The sequence below is a fragment of the Triticum aestivum genome, chromosome 4A (genome assembly GCF_018294505.1).
Source record: "Triticum aestivum cultivar Chinese Spring chromosome 4A, IWGSC CS RefSeq v2.1, whole genome shotgun sequence".
NCBI lineage: Eukaryota > Viridiplantae > Streptophyta > Magnoliopsida > Poales > Poaceae > Triticum > Triticum aestivum.
Genome location: NC_057803.1, coordinates 394,079,124 through 394,103,905, shown reverse-complemented (window position 1 = coordinate 394,103,905; position 24,782 = coordinate 394,079,124). Strand labels below are relative to the sequence as shown.

Here is a 24,782-nt window from a genome sequence, read left to right as displayed (position 1 = left end):
CCAGGAAGTCATAAATGAGAAAATGAAATGAATCCAAAATTCTGCCTCTGGATATATCATCAGTGTTTTGGCAGGTTGCAACCTGCAAGTATCAAAGACCACACTAAGGCATATCCCCTTTCTTGCTTCTTTCTTGCATGGAAAATACCCTAGCATGCTGACATGTTAATAACTTAAAGTTATGCTGTTTCGAACCATTCAATTAGTTGACTTGATTAAACAACCAAAATAAGGGATCCTATTTTCTGTTGCAAGAGTCTGATTTAAATTGCAATAAAATTGTTGAGACGATAGATCGTATGTGAAGGAGAACTTATCCGACGTACCCATTCGGCAGTAACGGCGAACCCGGCTACATCAGAACCTCATATGCCTCTTATTCCTTGATGTGCTTCATCATCCCCTGTATCAAAATCGTGAGAACGTTAAGGCATTTCCACAAGCACCTGTCAAGCACTGACAAAAATTATACAAACTGATAGTATTTTTCATAATGTTGCAGAAACACCCACAATAAAAAAATGTTGCAGAAATACCAAGCACATTCCTACAAAAATAGAGATTGATCTGACAGAGGCATCAATCATCATTGTCGTTGTATTCGAGGAGATGGGGTCGTCAAGAAAGAGTAATCTGCTTACAACCACAACAACCCACATGGAGGCGACCTGGAGCGGAGACAGAGATGAGCTGCAGTTCCTCCTTTCACTTCCTTGGCCGGGAAGCAGAGGCCGCGATGACTACTTTTATCCACTGAGCAGCATGCCCACCGTGGTTGATCGGCCTAGGCAATAATGCCTACTCCATCTTGAGGCAGCGCCGTCGCAGATCGGAAATTTCAGCCGTCGCACACACGGGGATGGGTGGGCGACGTTGTTGCCCGGTGAAGCGGCCGCGAGCGTTGGTGAAGCGGCTCCGATGCGACCTGCGGCGGCTCCAGCTCCGGGCGGCTTCGGCGCGCGACCGGCGGCGGCTCAAGCTGCGGGTGGCTCTGGCGCGACCTGCAGTGGCTCGACGAAGGGCACGGGACGGAGCGGCTCCGGCGGCGAACGGCGCGGGGCGGGGCGGGGCGGCGAATGGCGCGGGAGGAGGAGGGGGCGACAGGTCGGGGGCGAGAGGTCGTGCGGGAGAAAGGTCGGGGCAAGAGGTCGTGTGGGAGAGGGGTCGTGCGGGCGTTTTTTTCTTAACGGCGGCAGGGGCTGGGTTAGCGATGGATGGATTGTTGGCTTGATGCGTGTTTGCAGTGTTAAACACCGAAGGATTAAGGGCCATTGGATTTTGCTCATGGATGGGTGAGATGATTTGGTTCTCCATCCTCTCTTTTTTTTATAGGGGTAGTAGATAGTAGATGTGTATTTTTTTCTCAAACAATAGGTGTTTTTTGCCATGTTGATATGTCCGGGAGATCCCTCAATACACTAGTGTTTGGCTTGAGCGGCTCAGCTCCTACAACTCCGTTCCCAGCGCACCTTTCGTCGAGCACCTGGCAATGGCGGCTTCCTCCCCGTCCGCCACCTCTCAGATGCGCCTAAGCCCTCTCCGTCCTTATTAAAGACCACCGCCGCCGCCGCTTTCCTTCTATCCAACTCCCGCAAATCCCTACCTACCCCGCGCGCGTTCGCTCGCTTGCGCCCGAACTGCCCGCATCTCTCGCGGACACAGACCCCCGTTCCGGTCCTTGCCTCTGCCGTTTCGTGGCTAGTGGATGCCCCTGCCCTTCCCCTCCCGCGAATCCAGGTGATTCGCATCACCTTCGCGTCGTCAGGATCCAGTTCGTGCGCAATGTCGGCAGTGGCGCCACCGCTGCGCACTTGGATCGTCGCCGCCTGCTTGTCTGCAACCTGCGTCGCAGACGATGAAAGGAAGCAGCGCAACTACATCGGCGGCGGGCTTTTCGGCACGCGCCGCCACCCTGCTGCGCGCCGCCGAGGCGGGACACGCTCTGGTGAGGCCATTTCCGTTGCCTTCTCCGCCCTTTCATGGTTTCTTGGTCCTTATCCGAATGTCAACTGTAAAATTGCGGTCGGCTGTAAGCCTGTAACCATGTAGGTCGTATCACAGGGTGTTCGGTCCGGGGTAAACGTCCGGGATTTATAGAGTTTCAGTTGTCAAATGGCTCGTGTGTATTTGGGGTTTCAGGCGAGAGACTATTATTCACTGCCTTGTGCATAATTCTGTATGTGTAAATCTTGTTCTTATATGTGTGATGCATGCTCGAGTGAATAAGTGACTTCACCATGAGTCCGTCATTAAAATAAAAGTATACTTTATCATAAACGTGGGATTTTTATCAGAATTGATTTATACACGAGGAAACTAAGTGGCAATATGGGAATTCGGCGTTGAAGATTGTACTATTAAAAACTGGTGTTTTTGGGGAAAACATATGATTGGAATTATCGCTAATGTGCAACTTCCATGGCCATTTGTTTCATTTCATGCGAATAAACCTTCCAATATTGTTCATCGGTTTTGATTGATTAAAGAAACATAACTTATTAACACTTTTTTGCGAGTGATGCTACTTTTCTTTTTTGTGAGTTTATTTGTAGCATATGCCGAATCAAATTAGTTATCCATCACCTAAATGAGATGCCTTATGGACTGCAGGAGTGCCCATTGCTGTTTCCTTTCATCCTGAAAGAGGAGCTGTGGAAAACAACAAATCTGAAACCAAACAACGGAGGGTAGTTGTCACTGGCATGGGTGTCGTGACTCCGTTAGGCCATGAGCCTGATGAGTTTTACAACAACCTTCTACAGGGTCTCAGTGGAATAAGTGAGATAGAAGCATTTGACTGTTCCAGCTATCCCACGGTATTATTTTATTCTACCTAACTTGAGTGTGGGGTTTATTTTGCAATGTAGCTGAAATATCCTTTGCAGTCTGCTTGACATGCTATCTTTCATACAGAGAATTGCTGGAGAAATCAAATCCTTTTCAACAGATGGTTGGGTTGCACCAAAGTTAGCTAAGCGAATGGATAAGTTCATGCAATATTTGATAGTTGCTGGTAAGAAAGCATTGGAAAATGGTGGAGTCACTGAAGATATCATGAACGAGTTGGACAAATCGAGATGTGGAGTTCTAATTGGATCTGGTATGGGTGGCATGAAGGTCCGGATCTCACAGTGTATATATTTACTTGTAAAGAAGGCAGTGTTTATTACACTGTTTGCCTAATGCTTATGATGCTATTTTAAGCAGGTTTTTAGTGATGCAATTGAAGCATTGAGGGTCTCCTACAGGAAGATGAACCCATTTTGTGTACCTTTTGCAACTACAAACATGGGTTCTGCAATACTTGCGATGGATCTGGTGCATTATATGATCTGGATTATTAGTTTTTTTAATTTTCTCAGTGGTTAATGATTATTAATTTTAAGTTGTATGCCTATGCAGGGCTGGATGGGCCCAAACTACTCTATCTCTACTGCTTGTGCCACTAGTAACTTCTGCATCCTGAGTGCAGCCAATCATATCATGAGGGGGGAAACTGTAAGTAACTTGATTTTTCGTGATATCCTGTGAGGAATGCCCTACTTGTTGACATGTCCTAAACATGCAGGATTTGATGCTGTGTGGTGGTTCTGATGCTCCAATTATACCAATTGGTACGGAAACTCATTATTTGAGATGTCATCATCCCAATTGTTATTGGCTTATTGTTTTGTTTTACTTGAACATCTTGTCTTTGCATGAATATTATGGTGATCATTTCTACTGTTACATGCAGGATTGGGAGGTTTTGTGGCATGTAGAGCTCTTTCACAGAGAAATAGTGATCCAACAAAAGCTTCTCGGCCTTGGGACATGGTTAGTCCTCCAAGATTTGTTTAACATAACCACTACCTAGTAGCCAAATCATATGAATGTACAGTCTATGCTTCATGTTTATACCACTGATACATTTGACTTCATGTTTACTGGCTTGGTGCACATATTTTCGTGGCGGTGATGATTCTGCACTAGTCGCATGCTTGAAATTAGCAGAACATGTACTGTTCTAACAGTTTGTGTTGTCTATTTTTTTTTGCAACAGGATCGTGATGGGTTTGTCATGGGAGAAGGGGCTGGTGTGCTTCTTTTGGAAGAACTTGAGCATGCAAAGGTTGTGTTAATGAGATTCCTTAGATATTTTTTGTTCGTGCTTTTTTTCTCCATTTGTGTAGTTCTTCCATGGTGATTTCTTTTCAAATGTCTGAATGGAATTTCCATTCTATAGCAAAGAGGTGCAGAAATATATGCAGAATTTCTGGGTGGAAGCTTTACGTGTGATGCATATCATATGACGGAACCACATCCTGAAGGTGAAAAATATTCTTTAACCTTGTGGTGTATCTATTTTGTGATACTTCCCAACTGAAATTAGAACAATTTGTGTACTAATATTATGTTTATGTAATATCAGGGAAGGGGGTTATTCTTTGTGTTGAAAATGCACTAGCTGATGCAGGAGTAACAAGGCAAGACATTAACTATGTAAATGCCCATGCTACATCTACACAGTTGGGTGATTTGAAGGAATTCCAAGCTCTTTGCCGCTGTTTTGGGCAGAATCCTCAGGCATACCTCCTGATTCAGAAACAATCTTCTCTCTCTTCTTTGGCGTGTAAATTAAACTCAGGAATGATATGCATTTTATGCATTGCAGCTAAGAGTAAACTCAACAAAGTCGATGACTGGCCACTTGCTAGGTGCTGCAGGTGGAATAGAAGCTGTAGCTGTTATACAAGTAGGTCTTACTGCAGTTTTCTTTTTTTATCTGAATATAATATTTCCTGTTAGCTAATCTTATGCTTTTGTTTATGAACTGTCATTTTGGTTCCTGGCTATATTACCTTTGTGCGATTTCTTGAATTCTGAACTCCCATGCGGTTTATGAATACCTATGTTTAAAACTCCATGCATGGAGCCTTTATAATCTAGCAGCGTCATCTCACCCCAAGTCCGTAAATACGAGTCTTCCCCTAAGAGATCCTTTGTTAAGGGTAAGAAATGTTCAAATTAACAGAATATCTTACTACTCTCTCTATTTTCAGGGGGAATACATGCTACTGCTAAGTGGACAGTTCGAGAAATGCCACTACATAGTCTTAAATTTTTTAGCATGCCATTGTTCAGTCACTGAATTCTGAAGAATCCCACTATGTCAAGAACTGGAAAACAGAGCTCTTCTGTTATTCATTCTCCCCCCTTTCCACTCATCCCCAATCCGCCCCACTACCTCCCGCCAGCTTACCTTGCCTTGTGCTGGTGACCAGCTGCGATGGCCCGAGCCCTCCCTGCATCCCACTGATGCCTTTGTGACATTGACCTCTCCACGTAGGGCGAGTACCGTGACTTCCCATGGGAGCGTGTCCTAGAGGTTAGGGTTTATGGTGGATGCTGGTGAGCAACAAGATGCACATATCTGGAGGTGGAGGAGGCCATGGAACACCAAGCTTGGCCATGAATGTGGAGTGGAGAATTGGACTTCCACTCTTAGCTTGGAGATCTTATCCCTAGCTCCGTTGCTGGGATGGGAAGCAATGGAAGTGGCGAGGAATGGGAACAAATGGGGGATGTGGAAGGAAGAAGCATAACATGATGCCATCCTTCAAGTTTCTGTAACGTAATAATTGCTTATTTAAATATCAAGTTTGGTAGTGGCATTTCTCAAAAGTGGAATATATCTAAATTCTCCCGTCCCTTTTATAGGGCACCCATGTATTCCAGATTTAGTATACTTTGCAATGTTTTACCAGCAATCAGTTTAATAGGAGTAGTATATAAGGCGAGAAAAGTAGCAGTGTCGGCTTTGTATTTGGTGTATCCATATGAGCATGTTATGCAAAATTAACAAGTGACAGTAAATGAAATCTACAGCCTAGAGTTTAATTTGGTGGACTGTTAAGGTACGTTGTTTTAGTGAGTTGCGGCAACCCCAAAACGCAGGGATGCCTAGGTGCCTAGTCTAGAGTTTGAAGGTGCAAACAATCATAATTAAGCATGCTTCATATGTCACGAAAAGATAAATATTTATGTAGTACATGGCTGGAGATTAGGAGGTATATCAGCACAATATCATTCCAAATTAAGCAATTTCTCTAGAGGGAGCAACATATTAAGAAGAGGGGTTACCGAGAAAAACACAAAACAAGCAAACATGCAAAAATACGGTGCAACAGAGCAAGAGGCAGCAATATATAGAAGAGATCAAGAGCAGATCAAATCATAGGGAGGAGAGAGAAGGAAACTAACCTGAGCTGAGCTGATCTCAAAGTTTTGCGGAGGCGGCAGGATGAGAAGGCAACTAAGATTTGGATGTTGGCAAGCCTGCTAGAATGCTGGCAGGTGGTCTCTTTCTCCCGACAGTGGCACTGGTGGCTTTCTCACTCACCTGCAGCCTAACTCAAAACTCATCAAGTGCCATATCTGTTTTTTTCTCTCCTCACTCATGTGGTACCTGCCCCCTTAATTTTTTTGCTTCCAATCATGGTCATGGTGTTGCCAGGCACTCAACTCGTTGTGCATAACTCCCGCTAAGCTGTCACGACTTTAGCAATGCAGAAGCCACACACTGAAGAATTGGTCCATTTTGATGTGGATAATTATCGAGCTAGGACACATACAGATTGAGCTGAGGTGGCATGTGTTGCCTGTGTGCTGGAGTGAGCAGGGACCATGTTAAAGCCTATTATGAGATTCCATTAAAAGGCATCTCTAACTCCTGTTCCAAATGATCGGAAAAGTGAATTATAATTGTTCTGAAATCTCATCCTGAACTCTCATCTCAATTTCGTTGTTCTTCGGGACATCACAATTTAGTATTTATAGTAAGGTCTTGATCTAGCGGTGCTCCACAATCTCTCGATTGACCGGTAACAGCGACCAACTGGTTGAGAGATTGCTCTATGGCTTAATCTCCTGTAAAACTGAAGTTGGCGTTCGACTGATTTGGAGGGAGCTGCGCTGGCACACAATTCCAAGCTGTCCGCTCAAACTCGAATTGTTGTGGAGAAGATGGAAGTGTGGTCACCTTGTTGAAAGTGGTCACCGAGGAAGTGGAATCCATCTCTGCCAATGTCGATTCCAACGACAGGGATTCACGAAAATCACGAAGCAGGTGGACGACCGGCAAGGACCCTGACATCGTCAAGCAGGCCCAAGTGACGCCTGCGGTGGTGACTTTGCCATGCCCATGATTTCTGCCGTACACCGACAAGGCACCATTGCTCGCCAAGAACGGTCCTCCCCTGCTCCAGCGTCGGCAGTACGCTCTGTCCGATGAGCGGGATCACGTGGGGGGGGGGGGGGGGGTTATTGGATCTGCCAGCTGCCGATTCTGTTCCATATGGCCAGTTTCGTTTGAAGCCACCCAAACACTGGTTCCCCACCTTCAAAGGTGAGTTTCCCCTTCTCTAGGTTGATCCCTGCTATAACTATTTTGAGATGTACAACGTTCCTGGGCATCATTGGGATGCGGCATTGTGGCAGCAATTGTACAAACGACTGCATCGCCGCATCCACTGGGACACGACCATTGCGGTGGTTGTTGCTGAGTTCGGTGGCGATGAGTTTGATGACCAAATGTCCAAGATCTTGCAGCTGAAGCAGACCGGCATGGTGGTCGAGTATAAGTTGGCGTATGTTAGAAATAGACTGAAGTAGAGGAGCAAGAATAGAGCTGGGGCTGAACACAGGAAAGTGGTTTTCTGAAGCTGTAGCTAGTATTGCTGCGTGAGGACTATTTGTAGTAAATAGGCATGTCGGTTGTTGAAGTGTATATGTGGATTGCCTAGCCCTTTCCATCAGTTCGAATTTTGGTTGTACTGGCTAGTGCATGAAACTTAACATGGTATCAAGGCCTAAGGTCTTGAGTTCAAGTCTGGGCTTCGCAATTTATCCAAAAATTGTTGTTACCCCCCTCTATGTCCATGTATAAGCCTCTTGAGCCATACCTAGTCTATTCACGTGTTGACTTCCCGCATCAAACGTGAGAGGGGGTGTTGAAGTGTATGTGTGGATTGCCTAGCCCTTTCCGCCAGTTCAGACTTTTTGGTTGCGTTGACTAATGCATGAAGCTTAACATGGTATTAGGGCCTAAAGTCTTGAGTTCAAGTCCTGGCTTTCGCAATTTATTCAAAAATTGTTGTTACCCCTGTCCATCTATAGGCCTCCTGAGCCATATCTCTGAGTCTATTCACATGTTGACTTCCCGGGTCACACGTGAGAAGGGGTGTTGAAGTGTATATGTGGATTGCCTAGCCCTTTCCACCAGTTCAGACTTTTTGGTTGCATTGGCTAGTGCATGAAGCTTAACATGGTATCAGGGCCTAAGGTCTTGAGTTCAAGTCCTGGCTTACGCAATTTATTCAAAAATGGTTGTTGCCCCCTATGTGTTGGTTATCTAGCAAGTATATGCCTCTTGAGCCATACATCTGAGTCAGTTCACGTGTTGACTTCCCGCGTCACACGTGAGAGGGGGTCTTGAAGTGTATATATGGATTGCCTAGCCCTTTCCATTAGTTTGGACTTTTGATTGCGTTGGCTAGTGCATGAAGCTTGTCATGGTATCAGGGCCTAAGGTCTTGAGTTCAAGTCCCGGCTTTTGCTATTTATCCAACATAGTGACAATGGGATCTTGCAGTATATCATAATTTGGGTCTATCCAACACCATTGTTCTGCCAACAATGTGTTTCCATTATTGCCGTCATCTTGTCTTAATTGGCCTGCGCCCTGGTCTAGATTGCTGATGTATTTACATACTCCAACGCGAGAAAATGGGTTACATACTCCAACGCAAGAAAATGGGTGTCCTACTCCTACAAACTTTTCCTTGATTTCCTTGCTTTCCTTCATGCTACCAGTATCATTGAGGGCCCTTTCGATTGATTAATAGAGCGTTTATTGCATGCGATTAATTAGGCATAGTTATATGAAAAAAATCCTCTCTTAATTTCCTTAGTCAGTTAGTCTTCTTGAAAAAAAATCATTCATTAATCCGCAAGCTGTAAGTTGTGTGCCCAATTTTGTGAGAAAAGCAGGACAATGGGAAGCGACAATACCACAACACACGGGCGACAATAGATCAAGATCGTGAGGCTTGCTATCCATGTACTATGAGTTAAAAAAAGATATCAATCTACTATGCATGCATGGTGCTGCCTCGGGTCGGAGCAGATCGAAGTCGGAGGAAGGCTGGATTGCCGGAGATAGCCTGTCGCACTGTCTGGCACGAGACCACACTGACTTGCCGGGAGGCTAGATTGTATTGTTAGGGCACAAGTAGAATTACAGAAGAGAAGGTATGTCTCTAATCTCTACTTGTATAGGTAGTCTTTGGCCTAGGAAATTTTATCATGATGGTTGATTAAAAGTATGAATGATTATCGACATGCATGGCCTCTGTGTCATTACAATTGGACACTAATAATCGATTTATGAGTACTGTTAATGGATATAGATCATTGTGGTTATTAATTTTTATATTTGGGGACTTGCCGGTAATTGCTATGGAGAGGAATAGACTAATCCGTAAGGTAAGGGCAATACATAATACAATATAACATCTAAATGGATGACAACGTGGGTGATGAATGGCATTTAAATTCGGAAATTGCTTTTGGAGGCCGAGCTCCATGGAGGCCTCCAAATGCAAAATTCAGAATTCATGAAAAATCATATTTTTACATGTAAAAAAATTTGGAAAAAATACAGAGACAGATGAAGGCATAATGCACAAGTGGGTAAATTTTCAGGACGAAATACGTTCAAATGAGGGTTGTGCAAAAGACAAATCTGAGGCTTTTTAGCACATGATACTGTTCATCCTCCAAGACCATGAATTTGTCTTTTTTGTACAGGTCACATTTCAACGTATTTCATCCTGAAATTTTACATACATACGCCTCACATCCTTGTTTACTTGTACAAAAAATTTCAGATTTTTTAAAAGCCAAATTTTTGAATTTTGACTTTTTTTAAAAGAGGCCGATATCCAAAATGTCATTCTCCACTTAAATCATCCATTAGTCTTGACCAGGTACCAATTTTTACTATAGCTAATTAGGATAAGAAATTAGGATAAACTTAATAATAAAGCTAATGCACATATAAGTAAAGAAGAGACTTATAAGAGAAAAATATTGTAGTATTTCTGATTCAAAATATTTTTTTGCAATACTTAATTATGTTTATGTTAAGGGCCCTTAGGTTTAGTTCTGCTTCGGGCCCTTGAAATCTCAGGACCGGCCCTGATTATGGACTCCCATGTTAAGTTCGGTCTACCCGGCCTCTCTTGACATTATCAGAATGCTTTAGCCGTCCACTATGCACTGGCGCTTCTGGAGGCCTTGAATATGCCCAAACCATCTTAGATGATGTTGGACAAGCTTCTCTTCAATCGGTGCTACCCCTCGTATATCATTATTCCAGACTCGGTCCTTGTGTGGCCACACATCCATCTCAACATGCACATCTCCGCCGCACCTAACTGTTGAACATGTCGCTTTTTAGTCGGCTAGCACTCAGTGCCATACAACATTGCGGGTCGAACCGTTGTCCTATAGAACCTGCCTTTTAGCTTTTGTGGCACTCTCTTTGTCACAGAGAATGCCAGAAGCTTTGGCGCCACTTCATCCATCCGGCTTTGATTCGATGGTTCACATCTTCATTGATATCCCCATCCTTCTACAACATTGACCTCAAATAATGAAAGGTGTCCTTCTAAAGCACCACCCACCCATCAAGGCTAACCTCCTCCTCCTCGTGCCTAGTAGTACTGAAACGGCATCTCATGTACTCGGTTTTTGTTCTACTAAGTCTAAAACCTTTCGATTTCAAGTTTTGTCTCCATAGCTCTAACTTCCCACTGACCCCTGTCCGACTATCATCGACTAGCACCACATCATCCGCAAAGAGCATACACCATGGGATATCTCCTTGTATATTCCTTGTGACCTCATCCATCACCAAAGCAAAAAAGATAAGGGCTCAAAGCTAACCCCTGGTGCAGTCCTATTTTAATCGGGAAGTCATCAGTGTCACGATCAGTTGTTCGAACACTTGTCACAACATTATCGTACATGTCCTTGATGAGGGTAATGTACTTTGCTGGGACTTTGTGTTTCTCCAAGGCCTGCCACATGACATTCCGCAGTATCTTGTTGTAGCCTTCTCCAAGTCAATGAACACCATATGCAGGTCCTTCTTTTGCTCCTTATATCTCTCCATGAGTTGTCGTACCAAGATAATGCCTTCCATGGTAGACCTCCCAGGCATGAAACCAAACTGATTTTTTGTCACACTTGTCATTCTTCTTATGTGGGGTGCTCAATGACTCTCTCATAGCTTCATTGTATGGCTCATCAGCTGAATTCCACGGTAATTAGTAGTTAGTACAAAGTTGAGACACTTGTTTTGGGACGGAAGGAGTACAACTCTGAATATCCCCTTCTTGAAGATTGGTACTAATATACTCCGTTCCATTCTTCTGGCATCTTTTTGCCCAAAAAATGAGGTTTTAAAGCTTAGTTAGCCATACTATAGCTATGTCTCCGAGGCCTCTCCACACCTCAATGGGGATACAACCAGGGCCCATCGCCTTGCGTCCTTTCATCCTTTTTAAGGCCTCCTTGACCTTAGACTCATGGATTCGCCGCACAACACGCCTACTGGTTACATAGTTCAAAAAAGCGCTAGGCGTTAATTGTGCGTTTTGCCACCGCCTTGCACTTTACAGACCAAAGCGCATGCTTATGCGCAGATTAAGTGTAGTTATGCGCAATGCGTTTTGCCAACGCCTAGAGCCTGGGCGCGCTTAAGCGCTCGCTTAGGCGCGCCTTTTTTAACTATGGCTAGTATCATTAGAGGAGTCGTCCAGTTCAATGGTAGAGCTCTCATTCTCCCATTGAACAGCTTGACGAAGTACTCCTGCCATCTATGCTTAATATCCTCGCCCTTCACCAGGAGTTGGTCTACTCTGTCCTTGATGCATTTGAGTTGGTCAACATCCCTTGTCTTCCTCTCTCAAATCTTGGCCATCTTATATGTTGGCGTACGACAATCTATGGGACCAGAGAGCCCCTTATGTTCGGTGAGGGCTCACAACACACAAAGAGCAGTAACAACCATGAAAGCACTCGAGCGTTTACCCAGCTTTGGGCCACTGTGAAGTTAAAACCATGCTTAGTGGATTATGTGCATATGAGCCCTGTGATTACAGAGAGCGCGACCTTGATGGCAAGGAGCTCGGGAGGTGCTGCTAAGCTACTGCAAATGGGCAGGGTTTCGACCTTTGTAAAGGTTGCCATGGCCTTGCTTTTATAGATGAAAGGGGTCACCACAATGGCAAAATAGTAATTACAGAGGGTAAATAGTGGCTACAGTGCTATCATACCTAACACTGACGCTGTAGGACAAACGCATTAAATGTGCCGTGATGTGTCATGCTGGGACAAATATTGGCAAGGGAGTGCCACTCCACCTGTATCGTCAGCCCATCTACCTTTTATTACCGCGACATGCCCTTTGGACGGGTGTCAATAAAGTTGATCTTCAGACGGTGGATCGACACGTGCCCCGACAAGCTTCACCTAACCGCCTGGTCGCTCGCCACCTGTCGGCAAGATCTTGAAAGGTAGGTGCGGTAGAGCGGTGGAAGAGGTTTGGGCTTGATGGTGCGGAGCTTGCCGGCGATGTGGAGAATGCCTTGTCGTAAAGGTTGCTTCTTGGCAGCCCGAGTCTTGATCTTCAGTACTTCCTTTAGTACTTCTTGATGACCTACCTCAAGGTCTTCTCCATGGTTTTATCTACCATGTCTTGAGTGCTTTGTGATGGAACTATCTTTCGTCAAGCCCTTCTCGGCAAGGAGGCTACAACTGTCTGTGCGTAGTCAAGGGTATGAACACCTATGTTCAATACACCGACATTATAGATGTCCCTTTCGCCTTCCTTCGTGTCTAACCGCTTGTAGAGGTCCTCATACGCCCGACCCCTTGCTTCACTCACAACTCGTTTTGTGGCCTTCTTTGCCATCTTGTACTTTTCTATGTTGTCTGCACTCCTATCCAGGTACAGGCGTCTCAAACAATCTTTCTTCTCCCTAATAGCATTCTGGACATCATTATTCCACCACCAGGTATCTTTAACTTCGCTTCTACTTCCCCTGTACACTCCAAACTCCTCTGATCCCACCTTATGAATGCAAGTCGCTATCTTCGTCCACATATTGTTTGCATCACCTCCTTCCTCCCAAGGGCCCTCCTTAATGACCCTCTCCTTGAACGCCTGAGCTACCTCCCCCTTGAGCTTCCACCACTTCGTTCGAGCGTCTTTGGTACGCTTATCCCGCTGGACACGAATCCGAAAGCGAGAGTTAGCCACCACAAGCTTATGCTGAGGGAAAACACTCTTTCCAGGTATCACCTTACAATCTAGGCACGCACGCTTGTCTTCTCTTCTCGAGAGGATGAAATCAATCTGGCTAGAGTGTTGACCACTATTAAAAGTCACTAGATGTGATTCTCTCTTTTTAAAGAGGGTATTAGCTACGATCATGTCATAGGCTAGAGCAAAGCTTAAGACATCTTCTTCTTGATTCCTGATGCCATAGCCAAAGCCCCATGCACCCCTTCAAAACTTGTGTTAGATGTACCCATGTGGCCATTGAGGTCTCCTATGAAGAGCTTCTCGCCAATCGGTACACTCCTAACCATGTCATCCAGGCCTTCCCAGAACTCCCTCTTGGTGTTCTCATTGTGGCCTACTTGCAGGGCATACGCGCTGATAACATTGAGAACTAAGGCCCCAACTACCATTTGGACCAGTATAATCCGGTCCCCATGTCTCTTGACGTCTACCACTCCATACTTGAGGCTCGTTTTGATCAAGATGCCTACTCCATTTCTGTTCGCGGGCGTCCCTGTGTAATCATGCAAATGTTAATATCATACTTCATGATTGTATTCTTCATCATGTATCCTTTGTTTCTATGCAGGCTATAAGAACTGGTTGGATCCATCCGAATATCAATCTAGACAATCCGGAGAAAATTGTGGTAATCTTTTGTTGACACACAAGTCTTTTTTTCTCTTGCATGAGTCTTATAGCACTTAACATCAGATTGAGCCAATGCTGGTATAAAGAATAGTTATGCGAGGCCAGTTATGATTTTTTTTTTTCTGCTGTGCTATTGTTTACTGAAGAAGTTTGAAATGAAAAGAAAAAACTAGTGAATCTAATGAGCAGTGGTTCGTTTAACAGGATGCCATAATTTTGCTCCTAGTGTGTTCAACCCCTCGAGAACTCTTTATTGCAACCTTGAACAATTGCCCTGAGCTCAGATTTTAACCTCCTAAGTTCCTCTGGGTAAGCTGCCAGAAGTCTTCATATGAATCCAAATCCTGGGTCAGGTGGATTTGACTTCCTCTGGGTAAGCTGCCATATCAGTTAAGTGAGCCGTCGCAGCATTGCCAGATTCATTGCTGACACATCATCACCGCCACCTGTTGGAACAACAAGGTGAAAGCACTGGAGTTTGTCATCTCTCGCTCAAGCTACTGCATGCTTCTGTGGATCTCACTTCTCCCTGCGGAACCTCTACTCCCTCACGCCACCCGGGGTTGCATGCAGAGCCCTACCCCCGTTCCATTGCTGTGCTGAATCTCTCTCTCTCTCTCTCTCTCTCTCTCTCTCTCTCTCTCTCTCTCCCTCTCCCTCTCTCTCTCCCTCTCCCTCTCCCTCTCCCTCCCCCTCCCCCTCCCCCTCCCTCTCCCTCCCCCTCCCTCTCCCTCTCCCTCTCCCCCTCCCCCTCCCTCCCTGTGTAGCGTTCAGAAAAAGTCAAGGCTAAGAAAGATTTTGGGGCTAGATTCTGGTGTCAAGTCTAGTTCAAGAGTGAGTCCTAGAGAATAAGGTGAACACATGGGGCACTAAGTCAGGCCACACAACTACCACTATTACGGTTCTGGTCCCTTTTTCCTGGTTGAATGGATTTCACCAGGGAGGCTAAGATATTGCACAATATTTTGCTCTGCTAGACCCGGCTCTAGTAATTTTCTTAGACTCACCTCACAGTGGTCATGCTCTAACTCCGCCCCTGGCCTACAAATTCATCAACATAGCATATTTTGAACACGGAATTTCATCTTTTTAACGGTGTATGATCTTTTTGCCATGTTTTCATCGAATATGCTTACATTTTAATTTTGTAGGATGTCAACTTGCTGGTGGGATCACAAAAGGAGAGATGTGATGTGAAAGTCGCATTGTCGAATTCATTTGGATTCGGTGGGCACAATTCATCAATTTTATTTGCGCCCTTTTGAGCTCTGTTGGTGTGGTAGCTTATGGTACGATTGTGTCGAGGAACTGGAATTTTCACAAAGCTCAGCAAGACAGCAACATTTCACAAGCCACAAATTTGTAATGGGAATCCAACTCAGTAGAATATATTGCTACATAGGTGAGCAAAGAAAGCAATTAAGTTTCTTTTGTATTGCAAAAGCAAATATATCCCATGCAAGGGTGTCCATTCAGAAGTTAATCAAGACGTTGCACATGCACTTTGGTCCATCCAATTTTTGTACCAGATGTTATTTGATTCGTCCTATGGGACTTTACTGGGCCCGGTATGTTTTCATCTCGCTGTTTTACCAGGCAGAGAATGCTTGCTGACGTAAAGCTGACTTTGTGGTGAACTGTTTTTTGTCCAAAGGGCTGCAAATTGCTGCTGTATCTTGATGTGTTAATTACTGTAATAAGCAGCCACAGTAGCTGTTTTAATTTTTAATCCGGCGTCAGTTTCTAATAAGAAAATAAAACGGGAATACATAATCGTGCGCGCGCTCACTAAGCGTCTTGAGCGGCCGGCCACGGCCCGCTCGATCCACTTGTATCGCACGGCCCGCGTTGCCACCTGGTCGGTCTTGCCTCCGCCCACATCTCCCGCACACCTGGCTCGGTTGAGTTGAGGCGTGCGGCGCACATAACTCTGGTGGGTCCATCATGTCAGACTGTGTAGGTGCGGGTGGTAGAAATTTCGTGCCACTCTCCAAGGGAAATGATTCTAATCAGCCGGCAGATGTAGCACGGGCCTTCTGTCGCCTTCTTTGCTTGACACGTGTCCTGCTTGACCACGCACGTCTCTCTTCCTCATCTTTTTTGCAATAACTATTGCAGAACAGTGGCCAGCGAACGATGACTGCACCAGTGCGTGACGCAGCTGAAGATGTGTTGCACTTTTCGCAACACGCGCCTTGTTGCAGAAAATTAGGTGTGACGGAGATGTTGCAATTTTGGCAACAAAAGTCTTGTTGCAGAAAAATAAGGAAGAAGAGATTGTGCAGCATTATGGGTATTGCTGCAGGAGATTAGAGAAGAAAAGGTTTTGAATCAAGGGTTTTGTTGCAGAAAATTAGAGAATAGAACGTTTTGCAACTAAGGCCTTGTTGCAAAAAGAACAATGATTAGAATCACCCGACTGATCACGACTATAATTGCGCCACACGTGCAACCGTCAGATACAAGTTTAATCGGACGACATGCAACCTCTATCAGCCGCCCAAGACCTATATCACTGGACGCGTGCCTCTGTCATTTTTCTGCAACATCATCTGGGTTGCAAAAAGTCATCCTGCAACAACGTCTATGTTACAAAAGCATTAAGATGAGAAAAAAAATTCTACATCATCATCTGTGTTGCACAAGTCCGTTCGAAGGCCACACATGTTTCAAAAAAGTTAATGCGAAAAAAGTCTACAACAAAATCTTTGTTGCAGAAGTTTCCGCAACAAGAGATATGTGCAAACGGTTCTGCAACACTGTCTTTGTTGCAATTGTGAGGAAAGAGTCGGGCCGATGGATGCGCCGGATCAAACGACTGTGAAGGTGGCGGATCTTTGAAAATAATCCGCCGGCGGACGCGTAGGGTCGCCCACAAACGCCTTCCATTTCTCTCGTATCTTCGCCACATCTCCTCTCCTCATCGGGTCCCGTGCATCGCATCCATCGTTGAAGCTTGCACAGGAGGCGGAGGGCATAGTGGGGAGGCATCCGCTGCTCGTCGCTGGCTCAGGTATGGTCGTCGTTCACCGTCTCTAACCGCTCATCCCCTCGTTCGTTCTCCCCGTGCCCGTATCGTTCTCGCCGTGGCCGTAGCGGGGAGGCATCCGCTGCTCGTCGCTGGCTCAGGTATGGCCGTCTCAAGCCGCTCATTCGCTCGCTCGTTCTTCCCGCACTCGTACTGTTCCCGTCGCGTCTGTAGCGGGGAGGCCACGGCCGTAGTGTTCTCGTCGCGCCCGTAGCGGGGAGGCCGTGCTCGTGATGTTGTAGTGATTTTTGGGGCATGCACCCCGGTGATGTTGATGTGGTGCCCTGACTTAATCGTGCACTAATCATACACGCAAATGCGTACGATCAAGATCAGAGACTCACGGGAAGATATCACAACACAACTCTAAACACATATTAAAGTCATACAAGCTTTATATTACAAGTCAGGGGTCTCAATGGCTTGAATACATAAGCTCGAATGCAAACGAGTCAGCGAAGCAACAATATTTGAGTACAGATATAAGGTAAACAAGTCTGCCTTAACAAGGCTAGCACAAACGATAACAACGATCGAAAAGGCAAGGCCTCCTATCCGGGAGCCTCCTAACTGCTCCTGGTCGTCGGCGGCCTCCACATAGCAGTAGGCACCCTCGGGGTAGTAGTAGTCGGTGGTGGCATCTGCTTCCTGGGATTCGTCATCTGATCGCATCAATCGAGTCTAGGGGAAAAGAAGTAGCAAAAACAACCGTGAGTACTCATCTAAAGTACTCGCAAGATTTACATCAGAACTATACTCAGTATGCATCAGTATCAAAGGAATGGGGCTATATCTTTGGACTGAACTGCAGAAATGACAGAAGTGAAGGGAAAGCCTAGCCTATTGAAGACTAGCATCTTGAAGCATCTTGCAGCATTAGAAGAGTGCAGATTAGCATAATATAAGTAGCAAGTATGTTGTAGTAACGCCTAGAGATCCTTTCTCGTCTCCCTAAGAGAAAGCAACCCCGGAGCCATCATATCCATTTCACATCTCCAATATCCAGTTCTAGTTCTATAGACCGGGATACAACTCTGAGCGTTCGTTACCGTGGACACAGCTATTTGAATAGATTAACTTCCCTGTAGGGGTGCACAAACTTACCCAACACGCTCGATTAACTCCGACCGAACACACTTTCCTGGGTCATGCCCGGCTTGGGCTGATCAACACACCGTAGTCCTACGTAGGCTCAACAGAGAGGCCAACATGCTGGTTTACATCCTAAGCGCTCAGGGGTCTTGGGCCCATCGCCCTTTGCACTCCTGAGCATTGCGTGGGCGGCTGAGATCAGTCCTGGCTACCTCTTTATGCAAAGCAAGTGCTTATGTGGACCACCCAGGCGCGTGCCGCTCCGCTGACGTCCAAAGAGCTTTTGAAGGATCGTATGACACAGAGTGCCCATACTTATTCCCGCGTGGTGGTCAGTGCGAAAGGCCAGAGGCCTACTTGAATCACATATCCAAACCGTTAGTGTCTTGGGAGCGCGCGGAGACGATCAATAATCCATGATCTGTGGTCCCATCGTCCCGTCTCACGGACTTACGACAAGGGCTAAGAATGCCTGGCCGTGCCGCATAATTAACTCGCGGGTATCCTCCAGATCAACCCGACTCCACATCACTCGCGCGTACCCTCACAGTCAACCGGACTTAACATTTCTCTCGCGGGCACCCCTCGGGGCCGACCCGACTCCAATATGGTTCTGGGGTAAAGTCAAAGTAACCGTGTGTGTGTCCAAAACAGGAAGGGGGGAACCCGAGAAATCACCCTTGATGGATTCCCACTCGATGTAACCGTTAAGGTGAACTTGGAGGAATCACCCTCGAGGTTCACACTTGAGGTGTTGCACGACAGAGTCGTTATCGTGAATGGTGAAGGAGGAATCACCCTCCATAGACCACGACCGATTAGCTACACTACAGAGTTATCATCAGGAGTGCGTTACGAGGTATCACCCTCGGCACTCGATAGTAGCTCTGCAGTCGTATAACTAAGGGGGTGTGAGGCAATGTGTCGGGATCTGGACGTCGATCACGTTGGTCGAGTCATCGGTAATAAAGCGGGGGCAACAGGGACAAGGTGAGGGGTCACTGGTCGATCACTAGCTAGCCTACTAATGCGCTCCTCGTAGTTTTAGTTGTGATACAAGATCCGAAGTGGCAGTTTTTTGAATAAAAATGCCTACCTCTGAAGAAACTGACAAGCTGCTCTGAAGAAAATGCCATGCGAATCTGAGGAAACTGCCAGCAAAAACGTTCACAAATGCCTTATCTCCCAGCGAACGTTCATTAGCTAATGCGATCCTACACGTACACCATCCGACCTACTCGATCCTACATGTACACTATCCGACCTACTCGATCCTACACGAATAAATAGAGGATCACACACGTACTACCTCCTTTTTGGTTTGCAGGGCTTAATTCAAAAATCTCACCAACCAAGGTAGATGATGAGTAGTGGAATCATTTTTGACAAGGAGGGAGTACCTCACCTGGATGATTCGAGTGCACTCGTTTGACCGTCATGCCGACGTGTGACCCAACATGGACGGGACGCACCACTGACGGGACGGGACGACACCGTCATAATTTTAGTTTTTCTAGTTTTCCATGGCAAGCTGACGCGCTAAGCCTTGCCTGCTTATGCATTGAATTCCGATGACCACGACGACTGTCGCGTTTCCCGCGACACGCTGGTTCGCCTACCTTCTGCTTATAATTACTGTTTCCCGGCCTTCTCCGGTGGCACCATCACCCAACTCGCCCTATCCTCATAAGCCCCCACCGGCCCGATGCCGCTCGCCACTTATCCTCGCTCTCGCCATGTCCGCCATGTCCCCGCCCATCCGTGATAGGCGACGCCGGAGGTGGTCACCACCGGAACTAGTGTTCGGTTTTTCACCGGAAGGCAGACGGAGGGAGGAAGCATTCTATCGGTCTTTAGATGGCAATGCGGAGTATGAGGAGTTGTTGGAGCGCGACCGCCTGGTGGAGGAGCAGCGTATCGCCGATTTGCGCCGTAAGAGGGACATGGAGTAGCAGCGCACCGACGCTTCGAGTCGCGAGCAAAGCGCCCGCAACTGGGCCGACTACGTGGAGGTCGGCACCCGACAAATAGCCTCGAAGGCTGTCGGCACGCACGCGTTTGCGACGCCGAATTTTACTAGCAGCTCGTCAAGTGGGTTTCCCGCTTAGAAGCCAAAACTTCAGTGGACCACGCCGGCATGGAAAGGGCCAACGCCCGCGAGCAACGTGCCCTATCGCACCTCTAGCAAGTACGAGGCGAGGTGGAGGACGCCAGTGCCGGCGTTTAGCGTGTACCGCAGATGGCGGCCAGCATCATCTAGGTAGCTAAGAGTAAGTTAGTACTTGTACACTACTAGAGTATTAGTGGGAGTAGATAGTTAACTTGGCTATGATGGTTGTCAATGTGGAAGTTCAGTACTCTATATCTGGATTAGACCTGTTACTTTGCTCTGAATGTTGAATTTTCCCTTTGAACATATGGAATGAGATTTTATTTTTTAAATGGGTTGTATTTGTCCGCCACGGGTTTAGAGGCTGACTTCTGGGCCTATCAGGTTGACGTGTACACAATCAGGAGATGATTGTACGTGGAGAGGATGACAGAAGGGACCCACCAAGGTCATGGCAGTACGCAAGCAAGTGCCTCCTTATTTCTAGCCAATAAAAAATGGCTCCTCCTAATGGATCTCTGACATCTGGGTCCCATGCCATTGTTAACGTAGTCAATAAATGAGAGAATTGCACAACGAGCGGCTGACACCAGGGACCCAGCAGCCCGCCCAGTTATTTTTGTTTTGGGTTAATTTGACAAATGCCACTCCAAATCTGGTGATTCCGAGAAATGCCACTGCAATTTCCAAACTTTGAAAAATGCCATTTCATGCCATTCCCAGTGGCATTTTTCGAAGTCTGGAGTGGCGTTTTTCAAAGTTTGCAAAAATTGTAGTGGCGTTTTTCAAAGTTTGCAAAAATTGCAGTGGCATTTTTCAAAATTTGGAAATTGCAGTGGTATTTTTATAAATCGCCATAATTGGAGTGGTATTTATCTAATTTGTTTTTGAGACAGAAGCAGGGTGTCAACTGGGCTGTGCGGGGCACTCTGGCCTGTCTAGACAATCTTTCCTTTTTATATTTACCACAGACCAGCCCAATAGTTTTTTTTCTTTCTGAAAATGGCTAGCCCAGTTTTTTTGTGCTTTGTCAAATAAGTCGCTTTATCAGGCCTGTTGGGCTGCAAATCTTTCAAGACGAGGAGAGCTTCATTCGGCTGGCCCAGAAAATGGCCTATCAGTAATGAGAAATGGACGGTACATTTTTAAAACACATCAAATCGGCAATTAGTTTCAATTATTTTTCATTTCAAGATTTTAAATTCCATTGATTTTTATGCGTGGACAATTTGTTGGATTTTATATTGATATACATTTATTTTTAAAATCAGTTTGAATGTGACTCGAAATTTCGGGATTAAAAATAGTTCGGACCGCACCAAAATATGCAAAATTTCGTATAATTTTTTAACCGTGGCCACAATATGGGCTGTAATGCTAACAAAGAGAATATGGACTCAAAAAAACCTTAAGAATTAGCAAATGGGCTGTAAATTATTAGAAATAATGGCAGATGGGCTGTATGATGTTTTCCACAGATTTGAGGCTTTCCTAAAAAAAGGTTGACGCACAAGTAGTGACTGTTGGATGTCCATCCAACGACCGTCGTGCTTCTTCAATCTCTTCTCTTCCCGCTCCAGCCGCTCAAACAAGCGCCAGCAGGACTGCCTGCTCCCTCCTCCCGCGGCTGGCTGTGCTGCCGCGCATGCCTCACCTCCCCACTGTACTCCCATCGCTGGCCTAGCCATCCTTCTACTCACCCACACCTGCTGTTATTCTCCGGCGACTGCAGACGAACCAGTAAACCCTCGTACTCCCCTTTGCATGGGAAACAACTGCTGAGTCTTCCCTGGCTCCGTGTCATCCCCTTCCTAGGCCTCGCCGTTGTCCACCGCCCTGGTGCTCTCGGCGCGGCGTGGTCAACGAACGACATATGCATCGGAAGTGGACTGTATGTGGAGAGGCTGACAGTTGGGTCCACGGCCGCACGCAAGAAAATGCCTCCTTATTACGCGCAAAATAATGATTCCTTCACCTGACAGCTGGGACCCACCAGAAGGGCCTCTTTATTTCACAAAAAAACGTTCCCCTGCTGACATGTCGGGTCCACCAGCTATATCTACGCACGCAAGCAAGTGCCTCCTTATTACGCACAAAAAAATGAATACTCCCCCTGCTAGATGAGACCCACCATAGTGGAAGGCTGACTTGTGGGCCTACTAAGATGACGGGGACGGAGGGCTTTGTCAACTTAGTCAATATGAACGATTCTAGCTCTAGTGACCGTACGATGTCAATCCAACGGCCGTAGTGCTTCTTCAACCTCTGGTCTTCTTGCTCCAGCCGCCCAAACCAGCGTCGGCCATGTCACCTACTCCTTCCTCCCGTGTCCGGCTGTGCTACCACCACTGGCCATGCCATCCCTTTATACTCACCCACACCTCCTGTTATTCTCCGGCGATGGCAGCCTCATACCGCAGCCGAAGCAGTCAACCCACATACTCCCCTCCGCGTGGGCATCCACTACCGCGTCTTCCCCGGCTCCGTGTCGTCCCCTTCCTAGGCCTCGCCGTCGTCCATTGCCCTGGTGCTCTCGGCGCGGCGTGGTCAACGTGGTCAAGGAACGACTTCCATCGGAAGAGTACCGCACGTGGAGAGGCTGACAGTTGGGTCCACGGCAACAGCAAGGAAGTGCCTCCTTATTATGCGCAAAATAATTAATCCTCCACCTGACAGCAGGGACCCACCGGACGGGCCACCGTATTTCGTGAAAAAAACGTTTCCCCCTGACTGCTGGGACCCACCAGCTACATCTTTGCACACAAGGAAGTGTCTGATAGTTGGGACCCACCTGGTTGAAGCGTACGTAGCATTGTCATTCTGGTCATGAACGTGTACGTACATACTGGTTGATCGGTCTATCTGCAGGCTGCAGCGATGAACCATGGCCATGTAAGGAAGGGCACGTGTCATAGTATAGGCGCGCACGTAGCATGTCAAGCAGTCCCGTTAATATCGTGTACATGTACGTACAGCGGCCAGGATGCAAGAAAGTAAACACGACCATGTACTATGGGCGGGGTTTCGAACGCCTACTCGCACATACGTACGACCAGGTCTCATGTACATGGCTGGGTCGGAATGGAGAAACTGCGTCGTTGTGTTCATCGGGAGGCAACAAAATGCGTCGTGTTCATCGGGAGCCAACCGGCTTGGATGGAACAGCCGATCGAAACGAGGCATGGCGTACCACAGAACGGAGGAAACAACCTTGTGTTCGACCGGCCATGGTCGAAACAGGATCCTGTTCATTGGGAGGGGTCTGTCGTACCGCAAAACGGAGGAAACAGACTTCTCTTGGACCTTCTACGGTTGAAACAAGGTCCTGTTGATTGGGAGGGGTGTGGCGTATCGCAAAACGGAGGAAACAGACTTGTGTTGGAGCGCTACGGTCGGAACGGGGGTCCTGTTCATCGGGAGGGGTGTGGCGTACCGCAATACGGGACTCCACAGGATACTGTTCATCTCCACCGTCGATCTCCTCTAGCCTCCACGGGCTACTGTTCTTCCACCGTCGACCTCTGTCGGTGTCAAAACCAGCGGATCTCGGGTAGGGGGTCCCGAACTGTGCGTCCAAGGCGGATGGTAACAGGAGGCAGGGGACACGATGTTTTACCCATGTTCGGGCCCTCTTGATGGAGGTAAAACCCTACGTCCTGCTTGATTTATTCTTGATGATATGAGTATTACAAGAGTTGATCTACCACGAGATCGGAGAGGCTAAACCCTAGAAGCTAGCCTATGGTATGATTGTATGTTGTCCTACGGACTAAAACCCTCCGGTTTATATAGACACTGAAGGGGGTTAGGGTTACACAAGGTCGGTTACAAAGGAGGAGATATCCATATCCGTACTGCCTAGATTGCCTTCCACGCCAAGTAGAGTCCCATCCGGACACGAGACGAAGTCTTTAATCTTGTATCTTCATAGTCCAACTCTCCGGCCAAAGGATATAGTCCGGCTGTCCGGAGACCCCCTAATCCAGGACTCCCTCAGTAGCCCCTGAACCAGGCTTCAATGACGATGAGTCCGGCGCGCAGTGTTGTCTTTTGCATTGCAAGGCGGGTTCCTCCTCTGAATACACCACAGAAGAGTTCGAATAAAAGGATAGTGTCCGACCCTGCAAAATAAGTTCCACATACCACCGTAGACAGAATACTATTTCCACAAATCTAATCTGCTGACACGTTTTGGCAACATGACATTATGCCATGGCCCGGTGATTATTCGAACCGTTTCCTTTAACTAGCCCCGCACATAACGCAAGGCAGTTTCTTGACACGTCTTGTCAAAGCAGAGATCATGTCTCCCTTATTACGGGATTCTCATCAATACGGGCGTGGGTAACCCAACCGCGCCATCGATTACGGCGCTTGGGGGATAAGCGAGTTTTACCAGGCTAGTGGGGGCGCATAGTTTCGGCCGCCCCTATAAGTGGATAAGGTTTAACCTTTCTCTACCCACGCCTTCTTCCTCCTTGCTCATCCATTCTTGCGCACTCGAGCTC

General features: G+C 46.8%; 1 protein-coding gene across 4 annotated transcripts; it reads left to right on the top strand.

Annotated features, from left to right (window-relative positions):
- Window positions 1-1,409: 1,409 nt before the first annotated feature.
- LOC123086159 (3-oxoacyl-[acyl-carrier-protein] synthase II, chloroplastic) lies at window positions 1,410-15,623 on the top strand. Of its 4 annotated transcripts, XR_006440594.1 has the most exons (14): window positions 1,410-1,945; window positions 2,611-2,816; window positions 2,914-3,117; window positions 3,208-3,318; window positions 3,403-3,498; window positions 3,569-3,614; window positions 3,737-3,816; window positions 4,043-4,111; window positions 4,226-4,310; window positions 4,412-4,566; window positions 4,655-4,735; window positions 9,028-9,291; window positions 13,983-14,042; window positions 15,196-15,623. XR_006440594.1 is itself a non-coding variant. In XM_044507876.1 (13 exons), exons 1-13 carry the CDS (start codon window positions 1,783-1,785, stop codon window positions 15,307-15,309), a joined length of 1,470 nt encoding a protein of 489 aa, XP_044363811.1. In that variant the 5' UTR covers window positions 1,411-1,782; the 3' UTR covers window positions 15,310-15,623. The 4 variants fall into 4 exon arrangements, 3 of the variants coding, with proteins under 3 accessions (XP_044363812.1, XP_044363814.1, XP_044363811.1); XM_044507876.1 differs by lacking the exon at window positions 9,028-9,291 and having other exon boundaries at window positions 1,411-1,945; XM_044507877.1 differs by lacking the exons at window positions 9,028-9,291; window positions 13,983-14,042.
- The last annotated feature ends 9,159 nt before the right edge of the window (window positions 15,624-24,782 follow it).